The sequence below is a fragment of the Mobula hypostoma genome, chromosome 13 (genome assembly GCF_963921235.1).
Source record: "Mobula hypostoma chromosome 13, sMobHyp1.1, whole genome shotgun sequence".
NCBI classification, from domain to species: domain Eukaryota; kingdom Metazoa; phylum Chordata; class Chondrichthyes; order Myliobatiformes; family Myliobatidae; genus Mobula; species Mobula hypostoma.
In genome coordinates this window covers 49,912,888-49,937,836 of record NC_086109.1, presented here as the reverse complement: position 1 = coordinate 49,937,836, position 24,949 = coordinate 49,912,888, and the positions used below count along the sequence as shown (strand labels likewise).

Here is a 24,949-nt window from a genome sequence, read left to right as displayed (position 1 = left end):
GGGGAGATCCAAAATGATAGGAGAAGATGGGAGGGGGAGGGATGAAGCCAAGAGCTGGACAGGTAATTGGCAAAAGGGATACGAGAGGATCATGGGACAGGAGGTCCGGGAAGAAAGATGGGGGGGGGCGACCCAGAGGATGGGCAAGGGGTATATTCAGAGGGACAGAGGGAGAAAAAGGAGAGTGAGAGGAAGAATGTGTGTATAAAAATAAGTAACAGATGGGGTCCGAGGGGGAGGTGGGGCATTAGCGGAAGTTAGAGAAGTCGATGTTCATGCCATCAGGTTGGAGGCTACCCAGACGGAATATAAGGTGTTGTTCCTCTAACCTGAGTGTGGCTTCATCTTTACAGTAGAGGAGGCCGTGGATAGACATGTCAGAATGGGAATGGGATGTGGAATTAAAATGTGTGGCCACTGGGAGATCCTGCTTTCTCTGGCGGACAGAGCGTAGGTGTTCAGCAAAGCGGTCTCCCAGTCTGCGTCGGGTCTCGCCAATATATAAAAGGCCACATCGGGAGCACCGGACGCAGTATATCACCCCAGCCGACTCACAGGTGAAGTGTTGCCTCACCTGGAAGGACTGTTGGGGCCCTGAATGGTGGTAAGGGAGGAAGTGTAAGGGCATGTGTAGCACTTGTTCTGCTTACACGGATAAGTGCCAGGAGGGAGATCAGTGGAGAGGGATGGCGGGGATGAATGGACAAGGGAGTTGCGTAGGGAGCGATCCCTGCGGAATGCAGAGGGGGAAGGAGGAAAGGTGTGCTTAGTGGTGGGTTCCCGTTGGAGGTGGCGGAAGTTACGGAGAATAGTATGTTGGACCCGGAGGCTGGTGGGGTGGTAGGTGAGGACCAGGGGAACCCTATTCCTAGTGGGGTGGCGGGAGGATGGAGTGAGAGCAGATGTATGTGAAATGGGGGAGATGCGTTTAAGAGCAGAGTTGATAGTGGAGGAAGGGAAGCCCCTTTCTTTAAAAAAGGAAGACATCTCCCTCGTCCTAGAATGAAAAGCCTCATCCTGAGAGCAGATGCGGCGGAGACGGAGGAAACAGAATTAGTCAACTAAACTAAAAGACTTGGGCAATACTAACAATCTGAAAATGAGAAAGAAGAAAACCCTAGTGTCGACGACTCCATCCCTCTCAACCAACAGTACAGAAATAAAACAAGTTTGGAAATGGTCAAATTACACCAGATGAAAATGCTGAATGAATCCTATGGAATCCTCTCGGAGACACAATCTATGGGCTTTCAAGGACACTAAACCTGCTCTCGATATTTGTTGCTTATTTATTTATTATTGTTATTTTGTGTTTTGTAATGTATTTGCATAGCTTGTCTTTTGTACCCTGGTTGTCTGTCAGTCTTTTGTATGTGCGGTTTTTGATTGATTCTTTGTATTTACTGTGAACGCCGTAAGAAAAAGAATCTTAGGGTTGTATGTGGTGACATATATGTACCGATAATAAATTTATTTTGAATTTTGATTCTGACTCTCATTGATACTGCTTCGGGAGCGGACATCTACTGTCAGGCTGCGGCTCTGGTCCACCCCGTTACCATGGTCACGGAGGCGGAAGTTGAACGAGCGGAAACGGAAGTTGCTGGTCTGGAAGACGACGGGATATGGAGGATCCGGCGGAGGGTGATCGCTCTGTGGCGGAACAGCAGACGGAGCCTCCCGGCGGGGACGGCCCCGGGCTATCAACCGGCCTGGTCAGCGACTCTGGCACTAACGGCAAGGCGGTTGTTTGTGAGCGGTGTGGCTCCCGTGTGCTGAGCCCGGGGACGGCGCGGTATCGCCGCAGAGAGGTGGGGCGAGAGCCGGGGCCGCAGCCGGAGTTTTGGGGGGGGGGACCCCGCATGCTAGGGAGAGGCCGAGAGAGGGTGTCGCAGCGCGGGAGGGAGTGAGGAGCAGTATAGGTGGGAGGATGAGAGGGACCCAGAGTTGGAGAGTGACAGTGTGGCACCCAGGGAGGGAAGAAGGGTTACCAGTTACCCAAGAGGGATCGAGATACAGGAGGGAAGGGAACTGGGGATACAGATTTCCCCAGTAGGAGAGAGGAGGATCCAGGACAGGACCAGGAGGGTGGTTGGGTGGGGTTAGCAGGGAACTGGGATGTGAGTTACCTAAGAGGGAGAGAGGTAGAGTCGGGCAGAGGCAGGAGTGGATCTGTTTACCCAAATGGTAGGGTGGGAGCGCTGCTGTTTGGGGGAGAAGGAGGTAATTGTTCTGATGAAGTAAATGCCAGTGTGGGGGGTGTGGGAGACGGAGGGAGGAGTGCATTCTGTGTAGGAAATTGGAGGAAGGACCCACAAGTGAAGTGGATGTGCTGATTGTCATTAAGCTGTACCTACATACACCAGCGAATGAGATACCAAGGTATAAAAACCAGTAATATCACCACAAATAAATTAACAAATAATAAGGTTCACATATGATACAAGTTTAAAAAGTAAACAGTCTTAACGCTACTGATGCTCTGTACATGATGAGACCTGGGTGGCAGGGTTCAGTAGTCCTGCGGGTAGAAGCTGTTCCCCATCCTAACAGTCCTTGTCTTAATGCTACGGTACCTCCTGCCTGGTGGGTGGGGGGGGGGGTCGGGTCAAAGAGATTGTTGACAGATGGGGGGATGGGGTCACTGACAATGCTAAGGGCCCTGCGTATGCAATGCGCTGGATATAAATCTCTAATGGGTGGAAGGGAGATCCTGATGATTTTGGTCACTGAATTATAGGAAAGATGGCAACAAAATAGAGAGAGTACAGAGGAGATTTACTAGAATGTTACCTGGCCTAAGTGACAGGGAAAGGATGAACAAGTTGGGTCTTTATTCTCTGGAACGTAGAAGGTTGAGGGGGGACTTGATAGAGCTATTTAAAATTATGAGGGGGATAGATAGAGTTGATGTGGATAGGCTTTTTCCATTGAGAGTGGGGGAGATTCAAATAAGAAGACAAAGTTGAGAGTTAAAGGGCAAAAGTTTAGGGGTAACCTGAGGGGGAACGTCTTTACTCAGAGAGTGGTAGCTATGTGGAAGGAGTTTCCAGCAGAAGTGGTTGAGGCAGGTTCGATGTTGTCGTTTAAAGCTAAATTGGACAGAAAGGAATGGAGGGTTATGGAGTGAGCACAGGTCGGTGGGACTAGGTGAGAGTAAGAGTTCAGCATGGACGAGAAGGGCCGAGATGGCCTGTTTCCGTGCTGTAATTGTTATATGGTTATATATATGATCCTCTCAGCAGTCCTCACAATCTTTTGTAGGGACTTGCAGTCAGATGCCTTGCATTTCCTGTACCAGACTCTGATGCAGCTAATCAGGACACTGTGATGGTGCTCCTGTGAAAGGGAGGGTGGGTGGTAACCCTGCTTGCCTCTCACCTCAGGATGGGGAGATGTGGCTGTGCTTCTGTGATCAAAGGGGTGGTGTTGAGAGGGCAGCGTATGGATGAAACAAACAAAATGCTGGAGGAAGTGAGCGGGTTAGGCCCATTTTCATAGGGAAATGGCTAGTTGATGTTTTGGGGTGAGACCCTTCATTTGGGGTAGAGGGGCCCCGAAACGTCAACTGTTCTCTTCCCTCTGCAGATGCTGCCTGGCCTGCTGTGTGTTCCTCCAGCATCTTGTCTGTTGCTCTGGGCTCCAGCATCTGCAGGCCTTCAGTGTATGGATGAATTTGGCTTTTGGCAAGGGAAAGATGAAAGAGGAATAAAGTTCAGAGTGGATCGAACTGCATTGGTTCGAAAAAAGCTGCAGAAAGTTGTCAGCTGCAAATAGGCTCTAGCCTCCCAGCACTGAGGACACCTTCAGAAGATGATGCCTGAAAAAGGTGGCATCCATCACTCAGGATCCCCCCCCACCCCCGTAGCTGGGCTTGGCAGAGTTTCACCACATACACCAGTGATACTAAACATGATTCTGATTCTCTGTTCCGGGTAATGAATACATGCGGGGATGGAGATCAGAAACACAAGAAACAGGAGGAGGAGTAGGCCAACTAGGTCCTTGAGCCTTTTTATTTAGAGAAATCGTGCCAGCCAATGACATGGCCAGATGGTTATCCAGGCTTCACAGTGTCTGCCTTCACCGTCCTCATTCTGCTCCCCATTCTAACGTATCAGCCCTTGCCATTAGAGGCGTGTGGCAGACTCTTGAGACAGATGGACGGTAGAAGAATGGAGGGCCAAGTGGAAGGAAAGGGTCAGATTGATTAAAAGGGTTGGCACAACATTGTGGGCTGAAGGGCCTGTACTGTTCAAGATTGTTTAATGTTATCTCCAGTACACAAGTGTAACGGAGAATGAAATATTACTCTGGATCTGGTGCAGCATAAAAAAACACAGTAAGATAAAGAACACAATAATAATGAAACACAATGAATCCATAAGATCACTTCGACACATTGATTATATGTCCATTAAAGTGATACTAACAGGAGTATACGTAACGTGACTGACAGGAAATGATAAAGTAGTGTTGGTTGGGGGTGTGGAGGAGTGGGTGAAGGTGTTGCTTGGGGAAGGTAACTTTTTGAGGCTGGTGGTCCTGGTGTGAATGCTGCATAGCCTTCTCCCTGATGGGAGTGGGACAAACAGTCCATGAGCAGGGAGGGTGAGTTCCTTCATGATGTTACTGGCCTTTTTCCAGCACCTTTCTATGTATATATATCCTTGATGGTGGGTACGATGATGCTGGTGATACATTTGGGCAGTTTTGACTACCCATTGTCGAGCCTCCTTGTCCACTGCAGCACAGTTTCCACTCTGCAGTGATGCAGCCTGTTAGGACAATGTACTGTAATGTTTTATGTGTAAGTAAAGATGGTGAATGAAAATGGAGATTTGAAAAAACAAAGCTGGAAATGGGGGGAGAAAAGCTGAGGTAACAGGCTATTGGAATTGGTTTGTTACTGTAACATGTATTGAGATGCATTGAAAAGCTTGTCTTGTATACTGTTCATTCAGATCAAATCATTACCCAATGCATTGAACAAGAATAAGGTAAAGCAATAATAATTCAGAATAAACTGTAAAAACTACCAAAAAAGTGCAGTGCAGGTAAATGAAAAAGTGCAGGATTGTGAGGCCTGCAATGAAACTTATCGTACAAGAGTCTGATAACAATGGTGTAGAAACTATCCTTGAGTCTGGCAGGATGTGCCTTCACCTGTCCTCTCCCCCCACCTTTTCATTCTGGCACCTTCTCCCTTCCTTTCCAGTCCCGAAGAACAGTCTCGGCCAAAAACGTTGACTGTCTATTCATTTCCATAGATGCTGCCTGACCTGCTGAGTTCCTCCAGCATTCTGTGTGTGTTGTTTTGTACCTTGTGCCAATGGAAGAAGTGGGGAGAGAGCATCTGGGGTGGGTGAGCTCTTTGATCATGACTGTTTTAGCAGGAGTGTGGACAGAACCCATGGAAGGGAGGTTGGTTCCAGTGATGTACTGAGCCCTGTCTACAACTCTGCAATTTCTTGTGGCCAGTTTTCTACAGGGAGTAGGGCAAACATTGTTGGAATAAAGGAGATTAATACATTTTTCTAGGGGCAGAGACAGTTCAAGTTCAAAGTTATTATTGTTGAACTATACCCATGTATACAGCTAAAGGAACCATTGTTCCTCTGAGGCCAAGGTGCAAAGTCCAGTGTGTATATATCACATACAGTATGTAAAATAACAACACCATAATAGTAAAATCAGAAAGTATCCTGTAGATGTACGTACAAGGCAATATGCAGTATATAGTTCAATATAACACTGGTGGCTGTCATATCCAACAATATCAGGAGACCTGTGTAGCAGAGTTTTTGGAAAAGCCGTTGCACTGGGGCAGGTCCACTCACTTGACCTTGGAAGTCTGGGTCCAGTGATACGAAGTAGTTTTCTGGGACTTGCTTGGTTGCAGTGAATGACCATGATGTCTCCTGTGCCTTGTCACGACCTTCGCTCTCCACAAAGCGTCGCAGAACCACCTTCCTGGCCGTTGGATCACATTGGCCAGAGTTGACTGTGCGTGCTGGGACAGGCATGTCTCTATCTCACCAGGGAATGAGACCCATCAGCTACCCTCACCTGGTTTAGCCTGCCTGTCGAAGTGGTGTACCAGGGTGCAGTTACTGTCACATGGAAATGACTAATTAGAGCCACACTTTTCGTCCCTCTTCCCTTTGGGAGAAGGCTCAGGAGCTTGAAGACTCGTACGGCCAGATTTGGGAACAGCTGTTTTCCAACTGTGATAAGCCTGCTGAACAGTTCCTGACCCGGATCTGGGCCGTACCCTCCAAATATCCAGACCTGCCTCTCGGTTTTTTTGCACTACCTTACTTTCCCTTTTCTATTTTCTATTTATGATTTATAATTTAAATTTTTATTATATTTACTATTGATTTGTACTCCAGGGAGCACGAAGCGCAGAATCAAATATTGCTGTGATGATTGTATGCTTTAGTATCAATTGTTTACAAACAATAAAGTAATAAAGTAAAGTAAGTGAGAGCTGGGTGTCCAGTGGGGCCCCAAAGGTAAGTGAGCTGTCCCAGAATGTACAAAACAAGCCCCTTCACTAGAGGCTGGACATGCCATATATATCACATTCAGCACATTATATAACACAATAATATTAATATAAAATGTATTCTGTAGCTGTACGTTGACAAAAGTGCATATACAACATACTTAAATATAAAACTAAATATAACCCTAGTGGGTGGCAAAGGATGACTAGAATGTGGGGCTTAGAGTGAAAGTCACGTCTCTGTTAGGACCCCAGTTGGTATATAAGAATCAAATGTGTGAAATTTGCTGTTTTGCAACAGCAGGACAATCCAATATATAATAAAAGCTATAAATTACAATAAGTATATGAGATATATTAAAGCAATAAATTGAGTAGTGTAAAGAGAGGGAAAATTCCTGAGGTAGTGTTCATGGTTTCATCATCTGTTTAGAAATCTGACAGAGGAGATGAAGAAGCTGTTCCTGAAATGTTGAGTGTGTCTTCAGGCTCCTCTATTGGTAGTAATGGGAAGAGGCCATGTTCTGGTAGATGATGGATGCCACCTTTTTGAAGGTGTCCTGGATGCTGGGCATGCTAGTGCCCATGATGGACCAGGCTATGTTTGCAACCTTCTGCAGCTTTTTCCGATCGAATGCAATGGGCCCTCCATACCAGGCATTTAGAATGCTCTCCACGGTACTTCTGTAGAAATTTGTGAGATCCTTTGGTGATATACCAATTCTCAAATTCTTAATGAAATACGCCTTCTTCGCAATCACATCAATATATTTAGCCCAGGATAGATCTTGATAGATATTGACACCCAGACAGTAAACAGGTGGTAAAATAATATAGATTTGTTTTGCTAATCATCTCCTGTGAAAAGTTATGTAAGTGTTTTTGAAAGGATGTGTACATAATGTGCAAATTATGTTTTTGTGCCCTCCTAAAACAGACTTTGATTGGCCAACTCAGCAGGTCAGGGAGAGGAATATTCAAGGCCTCAGGCTGAGACACTTTGATTATTCTTTTCCATATATGCTACCTGACCTGCTGAATCCCTGCAGCCGTGTGTGTGTGTTTTCCACGTGTCTGCACAACCCCTCATGTTTCCAATTGGCCAATATATCTGTCAATCACAGTGATGCCAAAGCTGATTGGGTTAATGTGTGCACATTGCCTTGCAGTTGTTCCTGCCATCGATGAGGCAGAAAGTGGCATTGGGCACTAAGGACAGCGTGGTCACAGGAGACCTGCTTCTCGAGCACTGGTTCGTGGACGACATGTTTGCCTTCGAGAATGTCGGCTTCACCAAGGACACGAATAATATCAAGTACCTCGTGTGCGCCGACTGTGAGATTGGCCCTATTGGCTGGCACTGTGTGGATGACAAGAAGAGCTTCTATGTTGCTCTAGACCGAGTGCACCATGAGTAGAGGGCAATGAGGGACCACAAAATGATGTGCTAACAGGATCAGGTGGATCCTTTGTGTTAAACCTGGACAGTGGACAGGGACTTCAATCATCTGTCTAGCAGCAGATGCATCAAGTGATATTCAAGATTCAAGATCACAATTGTAAAGAAGAACAAAATAATTGTTACTCCAGATCCCGTGCAGCACAAAAAACACAATAAGATAAAGAACACAGTAATAAAAACAATAAATATAAATAGATAAGATAGCTTATTTACATTGATTGTATGTTCATAAAGTTACGCTAGGCACAGGAGTATTTGTGTTTAAGGTGACTGACAGGAAATAATAAAGTAGTGATGATTGGAGGGTGTGGTGGAGTGGATCAGTGGGGGGAGGTGTTGATCAGCCTAACTGCTTGGGGAAAAGTAACTTATTTATAGAACATAGAATAGTACAGCACAGTACTTCGGCTCACAATGTTGTGCCGATCCTTAAACCCTGCCTCCCATATAACCTCCCACCTTAAATTCCTCCATATACCTGTCCAGTAGTCTCTTAAATTTCACTAGTGGATCTGGCTCCGGCAGTGCATTCCATGCACCAACCACACTCTGAGTGAAAAAACCTTCCTCCAATATCCCCTTTGAACTTTCCACCGCTTACCTTAAAGCCATGTCCTCCTGTATCGAGCAGTGGTGCCCTGGCACTGGCTGTCCACTCTATCTATTCCTCTTAATATCTTGTATACCTCTATCATGTCTCCTCTCCAGAGAGTAAAGCCATTGCTCCCTTAATCTCTGATCATAATGCATACTCTCTGAACCAGGTAGCATCCTGGTAAATCTCTGTACCCTTTCCAATGCTTCTACATCCTTCCTATAGTGAGGCGACCAGAACTGGACACAGTACTCCCTGTGTGGCCTCACCAGAGTTTCATAGAGCTGCATCATTACCCCGTGACTCTTAAACTCTATCCCTTGACTTATGAAGGCTAACACCCGACAAGCTTTCTTAATTACCCTATGAGGCAACTTCCAGGGATCTGTAGACATGTACCCCCAGATCCCTCTGCTCCTCCACACTACCAAGTATCCTGCCATTTACTTTGTACTCTGCCTTGGAGCTTGCCCTTCCAAAGTGTACCACCTCACACTTCTCTGGATTGAACTCCATCTGCCACTTCTGCATCCTATCAATGTGTCTCTGCAATCTTCGACAATCCTCTACACCATCCACAACACCACCGACCTTTGTGTCATCTGCAAACCTGCCAACCCACCCTTCTACCCCCATATCCAGGCCGTTAATAAAAATCACGAAAAGTAGAGGTCCCAGAACCAATCCTTGGACACCACTAGTCACAACCCTCCAATCCAACTGTACTCCCACCACCACGACCCTCTGCTTTCTGCAAACAAGCCAATTCTGGGATCCACCTGGCCAAACTTCACTGGATCCTATGCCTTCAGACTTTTTGAATAAGCATATAGTGTGGAACCTTGTCAAATGCCTTACTAGAATCCATGTAGATCACATCCACTGCACTACCCTCATCTATATGCCTGGTCACCTCCTCAAAGAACTCTATCAGGCTTGTTAGACATTATCTGCCCTTCACAAAGCCATGCTGACTGTCCCTGATCAGACCATGATTCTCTAAATGCTCATAGATCCTATCTCTAAGAATCTTTTCCAACAGCTTTCCCACCACAGATGTAAGGCTCACTGATCTATAATTACCCGGTCTATCCCTACTACCTTTTTTGAACAAGGGGACAACATTGGCTTCCCTCCAATCCTCCGGTACCATTCCCGTGGACAACGAGGACATAAAGATCCTAGCCAGAGGCTCAGCAATCTCTTCCCTTGCCTCGTGGAGCAGCCTGGGGAATATTCTGTCAGGCCCTGGGGTCTTATCCATCCTAATGTATTTTAACAACTCCAACACCACCTCTCCCTTAATATCAACATGTTCCAGAACATCAACCTCACTCATACTGTCCTCAGAGACATCAAGCTCCCTCTCATTGGTGAATACCAAAGAGAAGTATTCATTGAGGACCTCGCTCACATCCACAGCCTCTAGGCACATCTTCCCACCTTTATCTCTAATCGGTCCTACCTTCACTCCTGTCATCCTTTTGTTCTTCATATAATTGAAGAATGCCTTGGGGTTTTCCTTTACCCTACTCACCACGGCCTTCTCATGCCCCCTTCTTGCTCTTCTCAGCCCCTTCTTAAGCTCCTTTCTTGCTACACTATATCCCTCAATAGATCCATCTGATCCTTGCTTCCTAAACCTCATGTATGCTGCCTTCTTCCACCTGACTAGATTCTCCACCTCACTTGTCACCCATGGTTCCTTCACCCTACCATTCTTTATTTTCCTCACCAGGACAAATTTATCCCTAACATCCTGCAAGAGATCCCTAAACATCGACCACATGTCCATCTTTGATTCTGTCCTTTTCCATGATAATGTTAAAGGCCGGGGAGCAGTGGTCACTGTCCCCCAGATGCTCACCCACTGAGAGATCTGTGACCTGACCCAGTTCGTTACCTAATACTAGATCTAGTATGGTGTTCCCCTTAGTCGGCCTGTCAACATACTGTGACAGGAATCCGTCCTGGACACACTTAACAAACTCTGCCCCATCTAAACCATTGGAACTAATCAGGTTCCAATCAATATGAGGGAAGTTAAAGTCACCCATGATAACAACCCAGTTATTTTTGTACCTTTCCAAAATCTGCCTCCCAATCTGCTCAGTATCTCCGCTGCTACCAGGGGGCCTATAGAGTACTCCCAATAGAGTAACTGCTCCCTTCCTGTTCCTGACTTCCACCCATACTGACTCAAAAGAGGATCCTGCTACATTACCCACCCTTTCTGTAGCTGTAATAGTATCCCTGACCAGTAATGCCACTCCCCCTCCCCTTTGGAGCACTGAAATCGAGGAATATGGAGAATCCATTCCTGCCCTGGTGCCAGCCAAGTCTGTGTAATGGCCACTACATCATAATTCTATGTATGTATCCAAGCTCTCAGTTCATCACCTTTGTTCCTGATGCTTCTTGCATTGAATTACATGCACTTTAGCCCTTCTACCTTACTACCTTTACACCCTTTATTCTGCTTCTCTTTCCTCAAAGCCTCTTTATATGTTAGATTTGGCTTTCCTCCATGCACTATACTTGCAGTTCTGGCATGACCTTTATCCTCCTCCACCTCACTATCTGCTCTAACACTCTGGTTCCCCTCCCCCTGCAAATCTAGTTTAAACTCCCCAGAGCAGCACTAGCAAACCTTCCCGCAAGGATGTTAGACCCCCTCCAGTTCAGATGCAAACCGTCCCATCAGAACAGGTCCCACCTTCCCTGGAACAAGGCCCAATTGTCCAGGAACATGAAGCCCTCCCTCCTGCACCAACTCCTTAGCCATGTACTTAGCTGCATTATCTCCCTACTTCTAGCCTCACTGGCACATGGCACTCATCTGAAGATTGCAACCCTGGGTCCTGTCCTTCAACTTTGCACCTAACTCCCTAAATTCTCTTTGCAGGACCTCCTCCTCCTTCCTATGAGTCTGGTGGTCCTGTCATGGATGCTATGTAGCCTCGTCCTTGATGGCAGTGGGACAAGCAGTCCATGAGCAGAGTGGGTGGGATCCTTCATGATGTTACTGGCCCTTTTCCAACACCTTTCTGTCTATATGTCCATGGTCCTAGGAGCTGCTCTTCGACTGGCATTCTGCAGCGATGAGGTGGTGGCTTGGCCAGTGTTTGTAGGTCATTTTTTAAAAAATCATATGACACCTTGTTCTTTTGTATTTGATCATCAGCGTTTCTACCACAGGTTTGTCATGGAAAGAGTCAGCACCAGTTGGAATGGCACGGTCGCATATTGGATAGATAGCACAATTGCTTTGTAGCACCAGCCACCTGGGTTCAATGCACCCATGGTGCATGGGTTTCCTCCCGGGTTCAATTCCCGTCGCTGTCTGTAAACAGTCTGTACATTCTCCCCACGGTGCATGGGTTTCCTCCCGCATGCCAAAGGCCTACAGGTTAATGTTAGTAAGTTGTAGGCGTGCTCTACTGGCGACACTGGCAGGCTGCCCCCAGCTCAATGCTCACTGATTTAATTTGACATAAACAATGCATTTCACCGTATGTTTCAATGTACATGTGACAAATAAAGCTAATCCTTTAAATCTTTAATATGTGGTCTTGTCCTAGGCAGGACATTAGCATATCATTTCATAGCACCGGCTTAAATTCAAATTTGATTCTCCCCTCTGTATGTAAGGAGTTTGTATTTTCTCTCCCTTTGGGTTTTCTCTGAATGCTCCAGTTTCCTCCCACGTTCCATATTATAGGGTGCATGTCAGGGGTAATCTTTTTGCATACAGAGTGGTGGGTGCATGGTGCCAGGGGTGGTACAGGGAGATACATTGGGGAGATTTAAGAAAACACTTGGGCACATGGAGCATAGAAAAATGGAAGATTATGTGGGAGGGGAAGGTAAGTTTGATCTTGGAGTAGGTTACAAAGTCAGCACAACATCATGGGCCTGTACTGTTCTATGTTTCTGTGTTAGGGTTAGTGACTTGTGGCCATACCATGTTGGCACCAGAAATGTGGCGATGCTTGCCGGCTGCCTGGCACAATTGTCTGATTTGATACAAAATGACATATTCCACTGTTTTGATGTATGCTTGACAAATAAATTTTAAACTTTAAAACCAATGCTGACGGTTGCGACGGTGTACCAGGAGATATATGCTGTGGCATATGTATCCCTTGTGTGTAGAAGTTTTGTACTATTGTAGGATAAAGTAATTGCTGGAAGCATGTGTAATTGACAACCACCGACATTGAGTTGGGTTCACTGTGAGAGGCTGATCTGATGTAATGACATAATTATGTGAAGTTCTGTTACCCCGCTGTGTGTTCATTTTATGGATACAATAAATGAGTTGTTTTCCTTGAACATTAAATGCCTCACATAGTTTTATTTGCTAAAACCTACATTGGTGACCCCGATGCTCCAGAGTTGCTGAACATGTCGGGGTTTTGGGAGCAAAATGCCGATGATTGGTTCATACAGGCTGAGGCTCAATTCACGCTGCAAGAACTCTCCGTTGACACACCAAATATTTCTTTCTGGTAGCATCACTCAACAACTCCATAGCTGAGTCTACTGGAACACCCACCTGAACACAATAAATATCAATCGCTGAAAACTCACCTTTTACAGTCTTTTAGACTATCACAGTCTGAGTGTGCCAAACAGATGTTCTCCTTACCCAGCCTCAGCGATCTTAAGCCTTTGGAGCTAAGGGACCATATGTTGTCTCTGCCTGATAAAGTTCCCGTAGCCCACGCTACTGCACCTGTGAAGGACTCAAGGCAGCTTGCTAAAATTCCAGTGAGTACAGACCTGCTAAGTGCTCTACTCCACTGTAATACTGATAATGAATTTAGCTTCTCAAATTTCAAGGTGAATTCAATCATACTATGGTCACTTACCCCAAAGGGTTCTTTTACCTTAAGCTCTCATCAATTCCAGTTCTTTGCACAACACCCAATCCAGAATAGCTGATTCCCCATTGGACTCAACCATGAGCTGCTCTGAAAAGCCATTTTGTAGGCATCCTAGAAATTACTAGAATGCCTACAAAACCACTAGAAATCGAGCGCCAACCTGATTTTCCCAACCTACCTGAATATTGAAATCCACCATGACTATTGTAACATTGCCCTTTTGGCATGCATTTTCTATCTCTCATAATTTGTAGACTACATCCTTACTACTGTTTGAGGGCTGGGGGGTGGTGGAGGGTGTCTACAACTCCCATCGGGGTCTTCTTAGCACTGCAATTCCTTAGCCCTATCCAGAATGATTCAACACCTTCACCCCTTTCTCATGATTTGATTTCAAATTTTACCAGCAGAGCAACACTGCTCCCTTTGCTACTTGCCTGTCCTTTCAATATGACACGTATCCTTGGACATTAAACTCCCAGCTATTATCTTCTTTCAGCCATGATTCAGTGATGCCAACAAAATGCCAATCTGTAACTGTGATTCAAGTTCATCTACCTTATTCTATATACTGTGCGCTTTCAAATATATTACCTTCAAATCCTGTAGTCAACCTTTTCAATTTTGTCTGCTTTCTACAACTCATCCTGTTAACTGCAGTCTTGCCCAGTCAACAGCCTCTTCTCACTACACAGTCCCTCTGTTTGTAAACCATAAGACATAGGAGCAGAATTAGGCCATTTGACCCATCGAGTCTGCCCGCCATTCAATCATTGCTGATTCTTTTTTTCCTCCCCTCCTCAGCCCCACTCCCCAGCTTTCTCCCCATAACCTTTGATGCCATGTCCAATCAAGAACCTATCAAGCTCTGCCTTAAATACACCCAACAACCTGGCCTCCACAGCTGCCTGTGGTAACAAATTCCACAAATTGTAGCTAAAGAAATTTCTCCATATCTTTTAAATGGACGCCCCTCTATGCTGAGGCTGTGCCATCATGACCTTGACTACCCCACCATGGGAAACATCCTTTCCACATGTACTCTGTCTAGGCCTTTTGACATTCAAAAGGTTTTAATATTCAGCCTTCTAAATTCCAGCGAGTACAGACCTAGAGCTATCAAGCGTTCCTCGTATGATAACCCTTTCATTCCCAGAATCATCCTTGTGAACCTCCTTTGAAACCTTTCCAATGCCAGCACATCTTTTCTTAGATGAGGAGCCCAAAACTGTTCACAATACTCAATGCGAGGTCTCACCAGAGCCTTATAAAGCCTCAGGATCACATCCCCGCACTTGTATTCTAGTCCTCTTGAAATGAATGTTAACATTGCATTTGTCTTCCTCACCACTGACTCTACCTGCAAGTTAACTTTTAGGGTATTCTGCACAAAGACTCCCAAGTCCCTTTGCATCCTCCATCCTGATCAAAAAGGCGCAACAGCACCTTTATTTCCTGCGGAGCATGAAGAAAGCTCACCTCTGTCCCAGGATACTGACAGACTTTCACCGCTGTACCATTGAGAGCATAGTCACCAACTGCATCTCAGTGTACTATGGCGATTGTCCCATATTGGACCGCAAAGCACTCCAGCGTGTGGTGAAAACTGCCCAGCGGATTATCAGCACCCAATTGCCCATCATTGAGAACATCTACCATAAACGTTGCCTGGGCAGGGCAAAAAGCATGCAAGGATGCATCTCACCCTAACCATGGACTTTCTACTCTCCTCCCATCCGGTAGGCGCTACAGGAGCCTCCAGTACCGCACCAGCAGGCACAGGAAGAGCTTCTTCCCTGAGGCTGTGACCTTGCTGAACCTCACATCACAGCGCTAAGCAGTAGTGCACCCATATTGTACTGTATCAGTACTTTTATATTTGTATGCTGTAGCACTTACTTTTTATTCGCAGTTATTTTGTAAATAACACTATTCTTTGCATTTCTGGTTAGATGCTAACTGCATTTCATTGGCTTTGTATCTGTACTCAGCACAATGACAATAAAGATGAATCTACTCTAATCTAATCTAATCTCAACACTACCTGCCTTTCCACCAATTTTTGTATCATCTGCAAACTTGGCTACAAAGCCATCTATTCCATCATCTAAGTCATTGATATACAGCATCCACTAGTCACTGACAGCCAAACAGACAAGGATCCTTTTATTCCCACTTGCTGCCTCCTACCAATCAATGCTCTAACCATGCCAGTAACTTTCCTTCCTTTCAAATCTTTTTATTGTTACATTATACAGAAAAAATAACATGAGTACATTGAAGTAACAACACTTACAATCTCTCAAAAAAGACATTATCTTAAAGATTGAAAAAAAATTGTGATAACAAAAAAAACCTACTAAGCAGAAAAGTGAGGGAAAAAAAAACCCATTAGGTGTACAGCCCCGGAGTCATGCGTCATACAAAAAGCTTCTAAAAATAAACATCAAACCGCCAGCAAGAAAAGAAAATATACTACAAAATTTACAATTAAATCGTGGAAAAATTATATCAATTAGCTCAAATGATAATAACGAGCAAATGAGCCCCATCTTTTCTCAAAACCAAATAAAGGTTCAAAGGTTCAACTTCTAATTTTCTCCAAACTAAGACATGGCATCACTTGAGAGAACCATTGTGACAAAGTGGGAGCTGATGTATCCTTCCACTTCAACAAAATGGGCCTCCTAGCTATCAATGTAACAAATGCAATGACATGTTAGTCAGACACAGAAATACCATGAATATTTTGAGGAATTATTCCAAAAAGCACAGTTAATTTATTAGGTTGCAGATTAATTTTAAGTACTTTAGAAATTGTTGGAAAAACTGACTTCCAGAACTGTTCCAATATAGAACAAGACCAAAACATATGTGCCAGTGTAGCTATCTCAGTTTTACATCTATCACAATGACTATTACACATTAGAAAAGATTTTAGAAAGTCTCTCTTGTACAATTTTAAATTGAATCAATGAATGGCTAGCACAAATTGAAGAAGAGTTAACCAACTTCAAAATCCGCATCCAATCCTCCGTCATAAAAGTCAAATTAAGTTCCTTTTCGCAATCCTGTTTAATCTTTGATAAAGGATGCTTATCCCATTGTAATAATAAATTATAAATCCTTCCAATAGAACCCTTAATCAAAGGATTCATACTCGTAATAGTATCTAAGAGGTCAACCTCCAATATGTAAGGAAAATTACTTAAATATTTTTGTAAAAAATATCTAACTTGAAGGTATTGTAGAAAGTGTGAGTATGAAAGAGAATATTTATCAATTAATTGTTCAAAAGACATCAATCTATCTTCTTTAAGTAAATCCAAAAAAGAATTAATACCTTTATTTTTCCAAAGTAAAAAAACTGGATCACTCAAAGAAGGCTTTAAAAAGTAATTTCGATAAATTAAACTACAAAGTTTAAATTTTTTAAGATTAAAAAATTTGCGGAACTGGAGCCAAATTTGTAAAGAATACTTAACCACAGGATATAGGTTTAAATTAACAACTTTAACTAATTGCATAGGTAAAGGAGCTCCCAATAACGAGGTTAAATAAAACTGTTTTACAACGTTCAGTTCTAGGCCTACCCAAATTGGCCAATCACTCTTATCAACCCAGTATAACCAAAAAGACATGTATTGCAGATTAACAGCCCAATAATACATTCTTAGATTAGGCAAAGCAAGACCTCCATCCTTAACAACTCTTCTGTTACAGATTGTTCCTTTAACAATTAAAAATCTACCATTAGAATCTGATTCAATATCCTCTTGAATAAATATATTAGGTTTAATAAAAATAGACACGCCTTTTGTTTTACAATAGACAATAGGTGCAGGAGTAGGCCATTCGGCACTTCGAGCCAACACCGCCATTCACTGTGATCATGGCTGATCATCCACAATCAGTACCCCGTTCCTGCCTTATCCCCATAACCTTTGATTCTGCTATCTTTAAGAACTCTATCGAACTCTTTCTTGAAAGCATCCAGAGACTTGGCCTCTACAGCCTTCTGGGGCAGAGCATTCCACATATCCACCACTCTCTGGGTGAAAAAGTTTCTCCTCAACTCCGTTCCAAATGGCCTTCCCCTTATTCTTAAACTGTGGCCTCTGGTTCTGGACTCACCCATCAGCGGGGACATGCTTCCCGCTTCCAGCGTGTCCAATCCCTTAATAATCTTATATGTTTCAATAAGATCCCCTCTCAGCCTTCTAAATTCCAGAGTATACAAGCCCAGTCGCTCCAATCTTTTGACATATGACAGTCCTGCCATCCCGGGAATTAACCTTGTGAACCTACGCTGCACTCCCTCAATAGCAAGAATGTCCTTCCTCGAATTTGGAGACCAAAACTGCACACAGTACTCCAGGTGTGGTCTCACCAGGGCACTGTACAGCTGCAGAAGGACCTCTTTGCTCTTATACTCAATTCCCCTTGTTATGAAGGCCAGCATGCCATTAGCTTTTTTCACTGCCTGCTGTACTTGCATGCTTGCTTTCAGTGACTGATGTACAAGAACACCTAGATCTCGTTGTGCTTCCCCTTTTCCTAACTTGACTCCATTTAGATAATAATCTGCCTTCCTGTTCTTACCACCAAAGTGGATAACCTCACATTTATCCACATTAAACTGCATCTGCCCACTCACCCAGCCCGTCCAAGTCACCCCGCATTCTCATAACATCCTCCTCACATTTCACACTGCCTCCCAGCTTCATGTCATCGGCAGATTTACTAATGTTACTTTTAATTCCCTCATCTAAGTCATTAATATATATTGTAAACAGCTGCGGTCCCAGCACTGAACCCTGCGGTCACCGCCTGCCATTCCGAAAGGAAGCCGTTAATCGCTACTCTTTGTTTTCTGTCAGCCAGCCAATTTTCAATCCATGTCAGTACTCTGCCCCCAATACTATGTGCCCTAATTTTGCCAACTAATCTCCTATGTGGGACTTTATCAAAGGCTTTCTGAAAGTCCAGGTACACTGCATCCACTGGCTCTCCCTTGTCCATTTTCATAGTTACATCCTCAAAAAATTCCAGAAGATTAGTCAAGCACAATTTCCCCTTCGTAAATCCATGCTGACTCGGACTGATCCTGTTACTACTATCCAGATGTGTCATAATTTCATCTTTTATAATTGACTCCAGCATCTTTCCCACCACCGACGTCAGGCTAACCTCTATAATTCCCTGTTTTCTCTCTTCCTCCCTTCTTGAATAGAGGGACAACATTAGATACCCTCCAATCCACAGGAACTGATCCTGAATCTATGGAACATTGGAAACTGATTACCAATGCGTCCATGATTTCTAAAGCCACCTCCTTAAGTACCCTGAGATGCAGACCATCAGGTCCTAGGGACTTATCAGCCTTCAGACCCAACAGCCTATCCTACACCATTTCCTGCCTAATATAAATTTCCTTCAGTTCATCCATTACCCTAGGTCCTTTGGCCACTATTACTTCTGGGAGATTGTTTGTGTCTTCCCTAGTGAAGACAGATCCAACTCATCTGCCATTTCCTTGTTGCCCATAATAAATTCACCCGCTTCTGTCTTCAAGGGCCCAATTTTGGTCTTAACTATTTTTTTTCCTTTTCACATAATTAAAGAAGCTTTTACTATCCTCCTTTATATTCTTGGCTAGTTTACCTTCGTACATCATTTTTTCTCCGTGTATTGCCTTTTTAGTTACTTTCTGTTGCTCTTTAAAAGTTTCCCAATCCTCCGGCTTCCCACTCGTCTTTGCTATGTTATACTTCTCTTTTATTTTTATACTGTCCATTACTTCCCTTGTCAGCCACGGCCTCCCCTTACTCCCCTTAGGATCTTTCTTCCTCTTTGGAATGAACTGATCCTGCATCTTCCGCATTATTCCCAGAAACACTTGCCATTGCTGTTGCACTGTCATCCCTGCTAGGGTGTTGTTCCATTGATCTTTGGCCAATTACTCTGAGAAGTAGAGTGGAATTGCAAACCATTCCACCATCCAAAAAATCTATTTTGATCTCCCGCCCTGATATGTATCTCTTGAGCAAAAATTATATCGGGTTGGAAACGGTTAATAATTTTAAAAGTCTTTTTTCGTTTAATAGGATGATTCCAACCACATACATTCCAACTTATTATATTAATCCGTTTAAATAGCATACTATAATTTTATTCTACTTTATACATGCACAGAGCAGATACCAATACGGGATGATCAAAAATGGTGGTGATGAAGAATACAACCACATAAAATACACGCATGCTCCAGGACCACCCAATGGGAAAAAACTCCTAACTCTAAACCCACCCACCCACACCCAGAAGCCCGAAAAAGGCAAGCAATCTACGATAGAGTTCAAAGCTATTAGAACCATAGAACCATAGAAACTACAGCACAGAAACAGGCCCTTTGGCCCTTCTTGGCTGTGCCGAACCAATTTCTGCCTAGTCCCACTGACCTGCACACGGACCATATCCCTCCATACACCTCCCATCCATGTATCTGTCCAATTTATTCTTAAATGTTAAAAAAGAACCCGCATTTACCACCTCGTCTGGCAGCTCATTTCATACTCCCACCACTCTCTGTGTGAAGAAGCACCCCCCAATGTTCCCTTTAAACTTTTCCCCCCTCACCCTTAACCCATGTCCTCTGGTTTTTTTCTGTCCTTGCCTCAGTGGAAAAAGCCTGCTTGCATTCACTCTATCTATACCCATCATAATTTTATATACCTCTATCAAATCTCCCCTCATTCTTCTACGCTCCAGGTCATAAAGTCCTAACCTATTCAACCTTTCTCTGTAACTGAGTTTCTCAAGTCCCGGCAACAACCTTGTAAACCTTCTCTGCACTCTTTCAACCTTATTTATATCCTTCCTGTAATTTGGTGACCAAAACTGAACACAGTACTCCAGATTCGGCCTTATACAACCTCATCATAACATTCCAGCTCTTATGTTGACTGCTCTGTCTGTGTATTCTTTCCCTCCCCAAAGTTAGTAAAAAAGTAGAGTGACCTTTTAAACAAAACAATAAAGTCTCAGCAAAAAAAGGTATTTACATTCCATCAACTAATAAGCAAGAAAGAACCAAAATAGTGTTACCTCTTAGAGAGAAAAACCAGTGCCATCTTTAAGTTTCATATTAATTCCCTAAAAAAGCTTTAAATTCAATTCTAAAATGTAATAATGAAACAGAAAAAATATATACAATGCCCTATTAGTAAGAAAAAAACTACCAATTAGCTAATTTAAAAAAAGAAACAAACCAAGTATTAAATTAAAGGAACAAATCCCCTTATCTTCTTCTCTCAGTCATCGAATGTTCAAATGATCATTTAGACAGACATACTTAAGCCATAAATCTTTCCAAAGGAAAACCAACAATATGCAATAATGAACAACTTTCCTTGTCTTCTTTAATTAGCCTCTCAATGAAATATACAAATGACCTTCATAAATCTTCTTTCCAAACTGCGAGTAATAAACAGATAGCCAAACAGCCTTTCAGCAGCGGCATCGGTGACAGTGGCAGGCAAAGCCTGAACAAGGTCCAGTGCAGTTTTTGGATCAAAAAAAGTACAAGGAGAATTAGCAGGAAAAACTTTAATTCTTGTCCGGTACCTCAGAGAGGGAAAAGGCTTTTTTATCATATGTTTGTTTCATTACCATGGCAAATTTTGATCTTTGTTCCATTATCTCTCTTGGTTAATCTTCGTAAAAGCGGAGCTCAGATTCCATAAATCTAAAAACTCTCTGTTTTCTTGCCTGTCGCATTATTTGATCTTTAATTTTAAAGTGATGAAAGCAAACCAGAACAGATCTTGGTTTACTAGAATCCTTCGATTTCGAGATAAACACCCTGTGTGCCCTTTCTATAGCAGGCGGCTTTGATAGAATGGTAGGAAATAAAGTGTGGAAAAGCTTACCAAAGTAAGCTGTGAGATCTCCATCTTCAGCTCCTTCTTGCAGCCCAACAATTCGTATATTCTTTCGTCGAGACCTAGTTTCCAGGTCTATAACTTATTTTGATATCTTTCCAAACGAGTTGTAGCTTCAGACAACTTTTGCTTAGTTATCTTCAATTCCTCTTCATGTGTAATAACTTGAGTTTCCAGGTCTTTAAGTTTTCCCAGAAATGACTTCATTTCATTACTATTCTTTTCCAGTTGGTCTTTAATTGATCCATTCTGATCCTTAATTGAATTAAGTGTCCGAACGATATCTTCATCCCATGATGGCATTTCATCAGATCTTTCCTTTTGCAGCTTTCCTTTCCCATTACTTTTATCACTAGGTTCAGGTAAATTCTTCCCACTTCTGTAGACATAGATATATTGTTCCTCCTCAAGAATTAGCAAGTAAAAGTTTTAAATTCAAAGCTTAAACTAGGGGGAGAGAAAGAAAACTAAGAGCAGCACAAAAATACTGCTACTCCATTTGCAGACGGGGGCAGTCCCCCGTAACTTTCCTGTAATCCCATGGGCCCTTAACTTGGTAAGCAGCCTCATGTGTGCAACCTTGTCAAAGGCCTTCTGAAAGTCCAAATATACAACATCCACTGCATCCCTTTTATCTATCCTACTTGTAATCTCCTCAAAGAATTCCAATAGGTTCATCAGGCAAGATTTTCCCTAAAGGAAACCTTGCTGACTTTTGTGTAACTGTGCTACAAGTTCATCTACCTTATTCCATATACTGCACACATTCAAATATAACATCTTTAAATCTGTATTCACCCTTTTCAAAAAAAAACAGCTATCTGATCTTCAGCACCATCTCTACAGTTCCCATCCCCCAGTTAACTTAAACCTTCCCAAACAACTATAGCCAACCTGCCCACAAAGATATTAGACTGCCACCCTCCCTGCCCCCACCCCAACTTTCAGGTTCAGAAGTAACCTGACCCTTTTGGTCATGCCTGCCCCAGATAAGATCCCAATGATCCGGAAATCTGAACCCCTACCCCCTGCACCAATTCCTCAGCCACACATTCATTTGCCAAATCAGCCTATTCCTTCCCTGGCACATAGCAGGGGTAGCAATCCTGGAGGTCTGTTCCTAGCTCTCCAAAATCTCTCTTCAGGACCTCCTCACCTTGTCTACCTATGCCACTGATGCCAATATGCACCAAGACTTCTGGCTGCTCAACCTTGCCCTTGAGAATGCCATGGACCCGATCTGAGACATCCTTGATCCTGGCACCAGGGAGGGAACATACCATCCAGGCATCTCTATCGCACCCACAGAATCTCGTCTCTGTTCCTCTGACTAGGAATCTCCTATTAACACTGCAGTCCTCTTCACTCTCTGCTCTGCTGAGCCACAGCACCAGACCCGGTCCCTAGTAGGTCGTCCCCTTCAATAGTACCTAAAGTGGTATGCCTACTATTGAGGGGAATGACCATAGGGGTACTCTGCACTGGCTGCCCATTTCTCTAACAGTCAGCCTCTTGCAACCTTGGGGTGACTACCTCCCTGTGGCTCCTATCTCTCACTTCCTCAGTCTCACATATGAGCCGAAAGTCATTGAGATGCAGCTCCAGTTCCTTCATGCGTTCCCTGAGGAGTCGCAGCTCCGTGCTCCTGGTGCAGATGTGGTTATCAGGGAGGCTGGAGGTCTCCCAGAATTCCCACATCTTGCACACACAGAACACAACACAGCACCCTGGAGCCATTCTCACTTCACTGTGCTCTAGTAGACGAGGAATGAACAAATAAGAACAGAAGGAGAGAAATCAACCAGATAACTTTGCCCAAGCCTGATAAGTCAAAGCCACTCTAAATACTGGCACACTCACAAAAGTGGCCACTCCGCTTACACCTGGCCCTTCCTAATGAATCCCTCTTGCTGATTGGTCACTCCTCAACTCAGAAAGGGTAATGGGTTAAGGGTAAATTAGAACCCAGCTCAATCATTGGCACTAGCCTCCCTAGCACCCAGAACACTTGCAGAAGGCGATGCCTCAAAAAAGCAGCGTCCATCATTAAGGAGCCCCCTCACCCAGAACATGCCCTCTCCTCACTGCTACCAGCAAGGAGGAGGTACAGGAGCTTAAAAACACACATTCAATATTTCAGGAACAGCTTCTGCCATCAGATTTCTGAATTGATAATGAACCCATGAACACTTCCTCAATATTTATCCCTCTCTTTTTAAAAAATTATTTAATATATAAAAAATATTTAAAATATAACTTCAGAGGCCAGTGCTGGGAACTGTCTGGGCTCTGTGGTGCAGGGATCTGGGGTCCAGGTGGGGCTCTTGGGTTGGACCCCTCGTGCTTACGCTACATCTGCCCAGAAAAACTTCTGGATGAGAGTGACAAGAACAAGAAAGTCACATCGGCTTGGACATCAGCCGGATTAACAAGATCCGCACCAATGGCTGGAGAACCAGGACCACCTGGTGAGAAATTGGCTACCAGACAAACTATAAATGGAGAGACTGGACAAAATGGAATTAGTGTTTCTTTAACATGAAAGAGGAAACATCAAGCACACGTGGGGACTCTAGCAACAATGAAGACCGTCATCAACATTCACGGGAAAACAACTGGTTACCCAGTGATCAAGCACTGTCAACAGAGGATTGCTATCACACCTTGAATTGGAAGACATGCAATCACAATGCACCACAGCAACATCACTGCAAAACCGAGCTGATAAGTTCAGATCCCACCTCCACAACTTACAGATGGTGCAAGGGTGATGGCATCACCTTGAACACAGGAAATGCCAGTTTGAACCTCACCTCAGGCATATAGATGCTGGCTGCTGCAATCAGAGAGAAGATCAAAGCTAAAATGGTGACTGTCAATCAACGAACTAGGCTCCCCAGACTTGGTGATAAAATTCCATCAGACAGCATGTTAGAAACGGCCAATGAAACACTACACACAATTGCAACCTCCAACATAACAGAGACCAATAATCTGACATATGCACTGGCGGCAGCAGTCCTAGAAATGCTGGGCTACAAAATGAGCTATAGTGGAGATTACTGTTATAAACCCCACTGGAGACAACAAGTTGAAAACCACAAGGGTGGAGCTCAGCAGAAAGGTGGGAAGACCAAAGACTCATCTCAACTACTAAGGAAGTACAGAGGTATGTCCATAGCTGAAGCCCTGGAAACTGCCAAGCAATGGTTAGCAGCTCTGGCTACCAGACACGAGGTACACTAAGGATACAGATGCCAAGTGACTTAATGCACTCTTCTCCAAAGAACGTGGAAAAGTATTCGCACATTTCCTGAGCGACAACATGCTAGTACCTGAACCAACCAAAACAGCAACTGAGGGGTACTGGAAGAGTCTGTGGGAGAAAGAAGCATCAAACGACACCAGTGCCCAGTGGCTGAAAGACCCACAAGCAAGCCTCTGCAACCTCCCAGAGGATGAACCAGTCACCATCACTGCAGTAGATGTCCAGCAACGGGGAGCAACTATGAAGAACTGGACATCACCAGGGCCTGACGTGATCCAGAC

At 44.0% G+C, this 24,949-nt stretch overlaps 1 protein-coding gene across 1 annotated transcript; it reads left to right on the top strand.

The window, feature by feature from the left end:
- Positions 1-1,609: 1,609 nt before the first annotated feature.
- On the top strand, positions 1,610-12,897 carry rabif (RAB interacting factor). The gene is made up of 2 exons (XM_063065670.1): positions 1,610-1,811; positions 7,681-12,897. Exons 1-2 carry the CDS (start codon positions 1,626-1,628, stop codon positions 7,927-7,929), a joined length of 435 nt encoding a protein of 144 aa, XP_062921740.1. The 5' UTR covers positions 1,610-1,625; the 3' UTR covers positions 7,930-12,897.
- Positions 12,898-24,949: the final 12,052 nt, after the last annotated feature.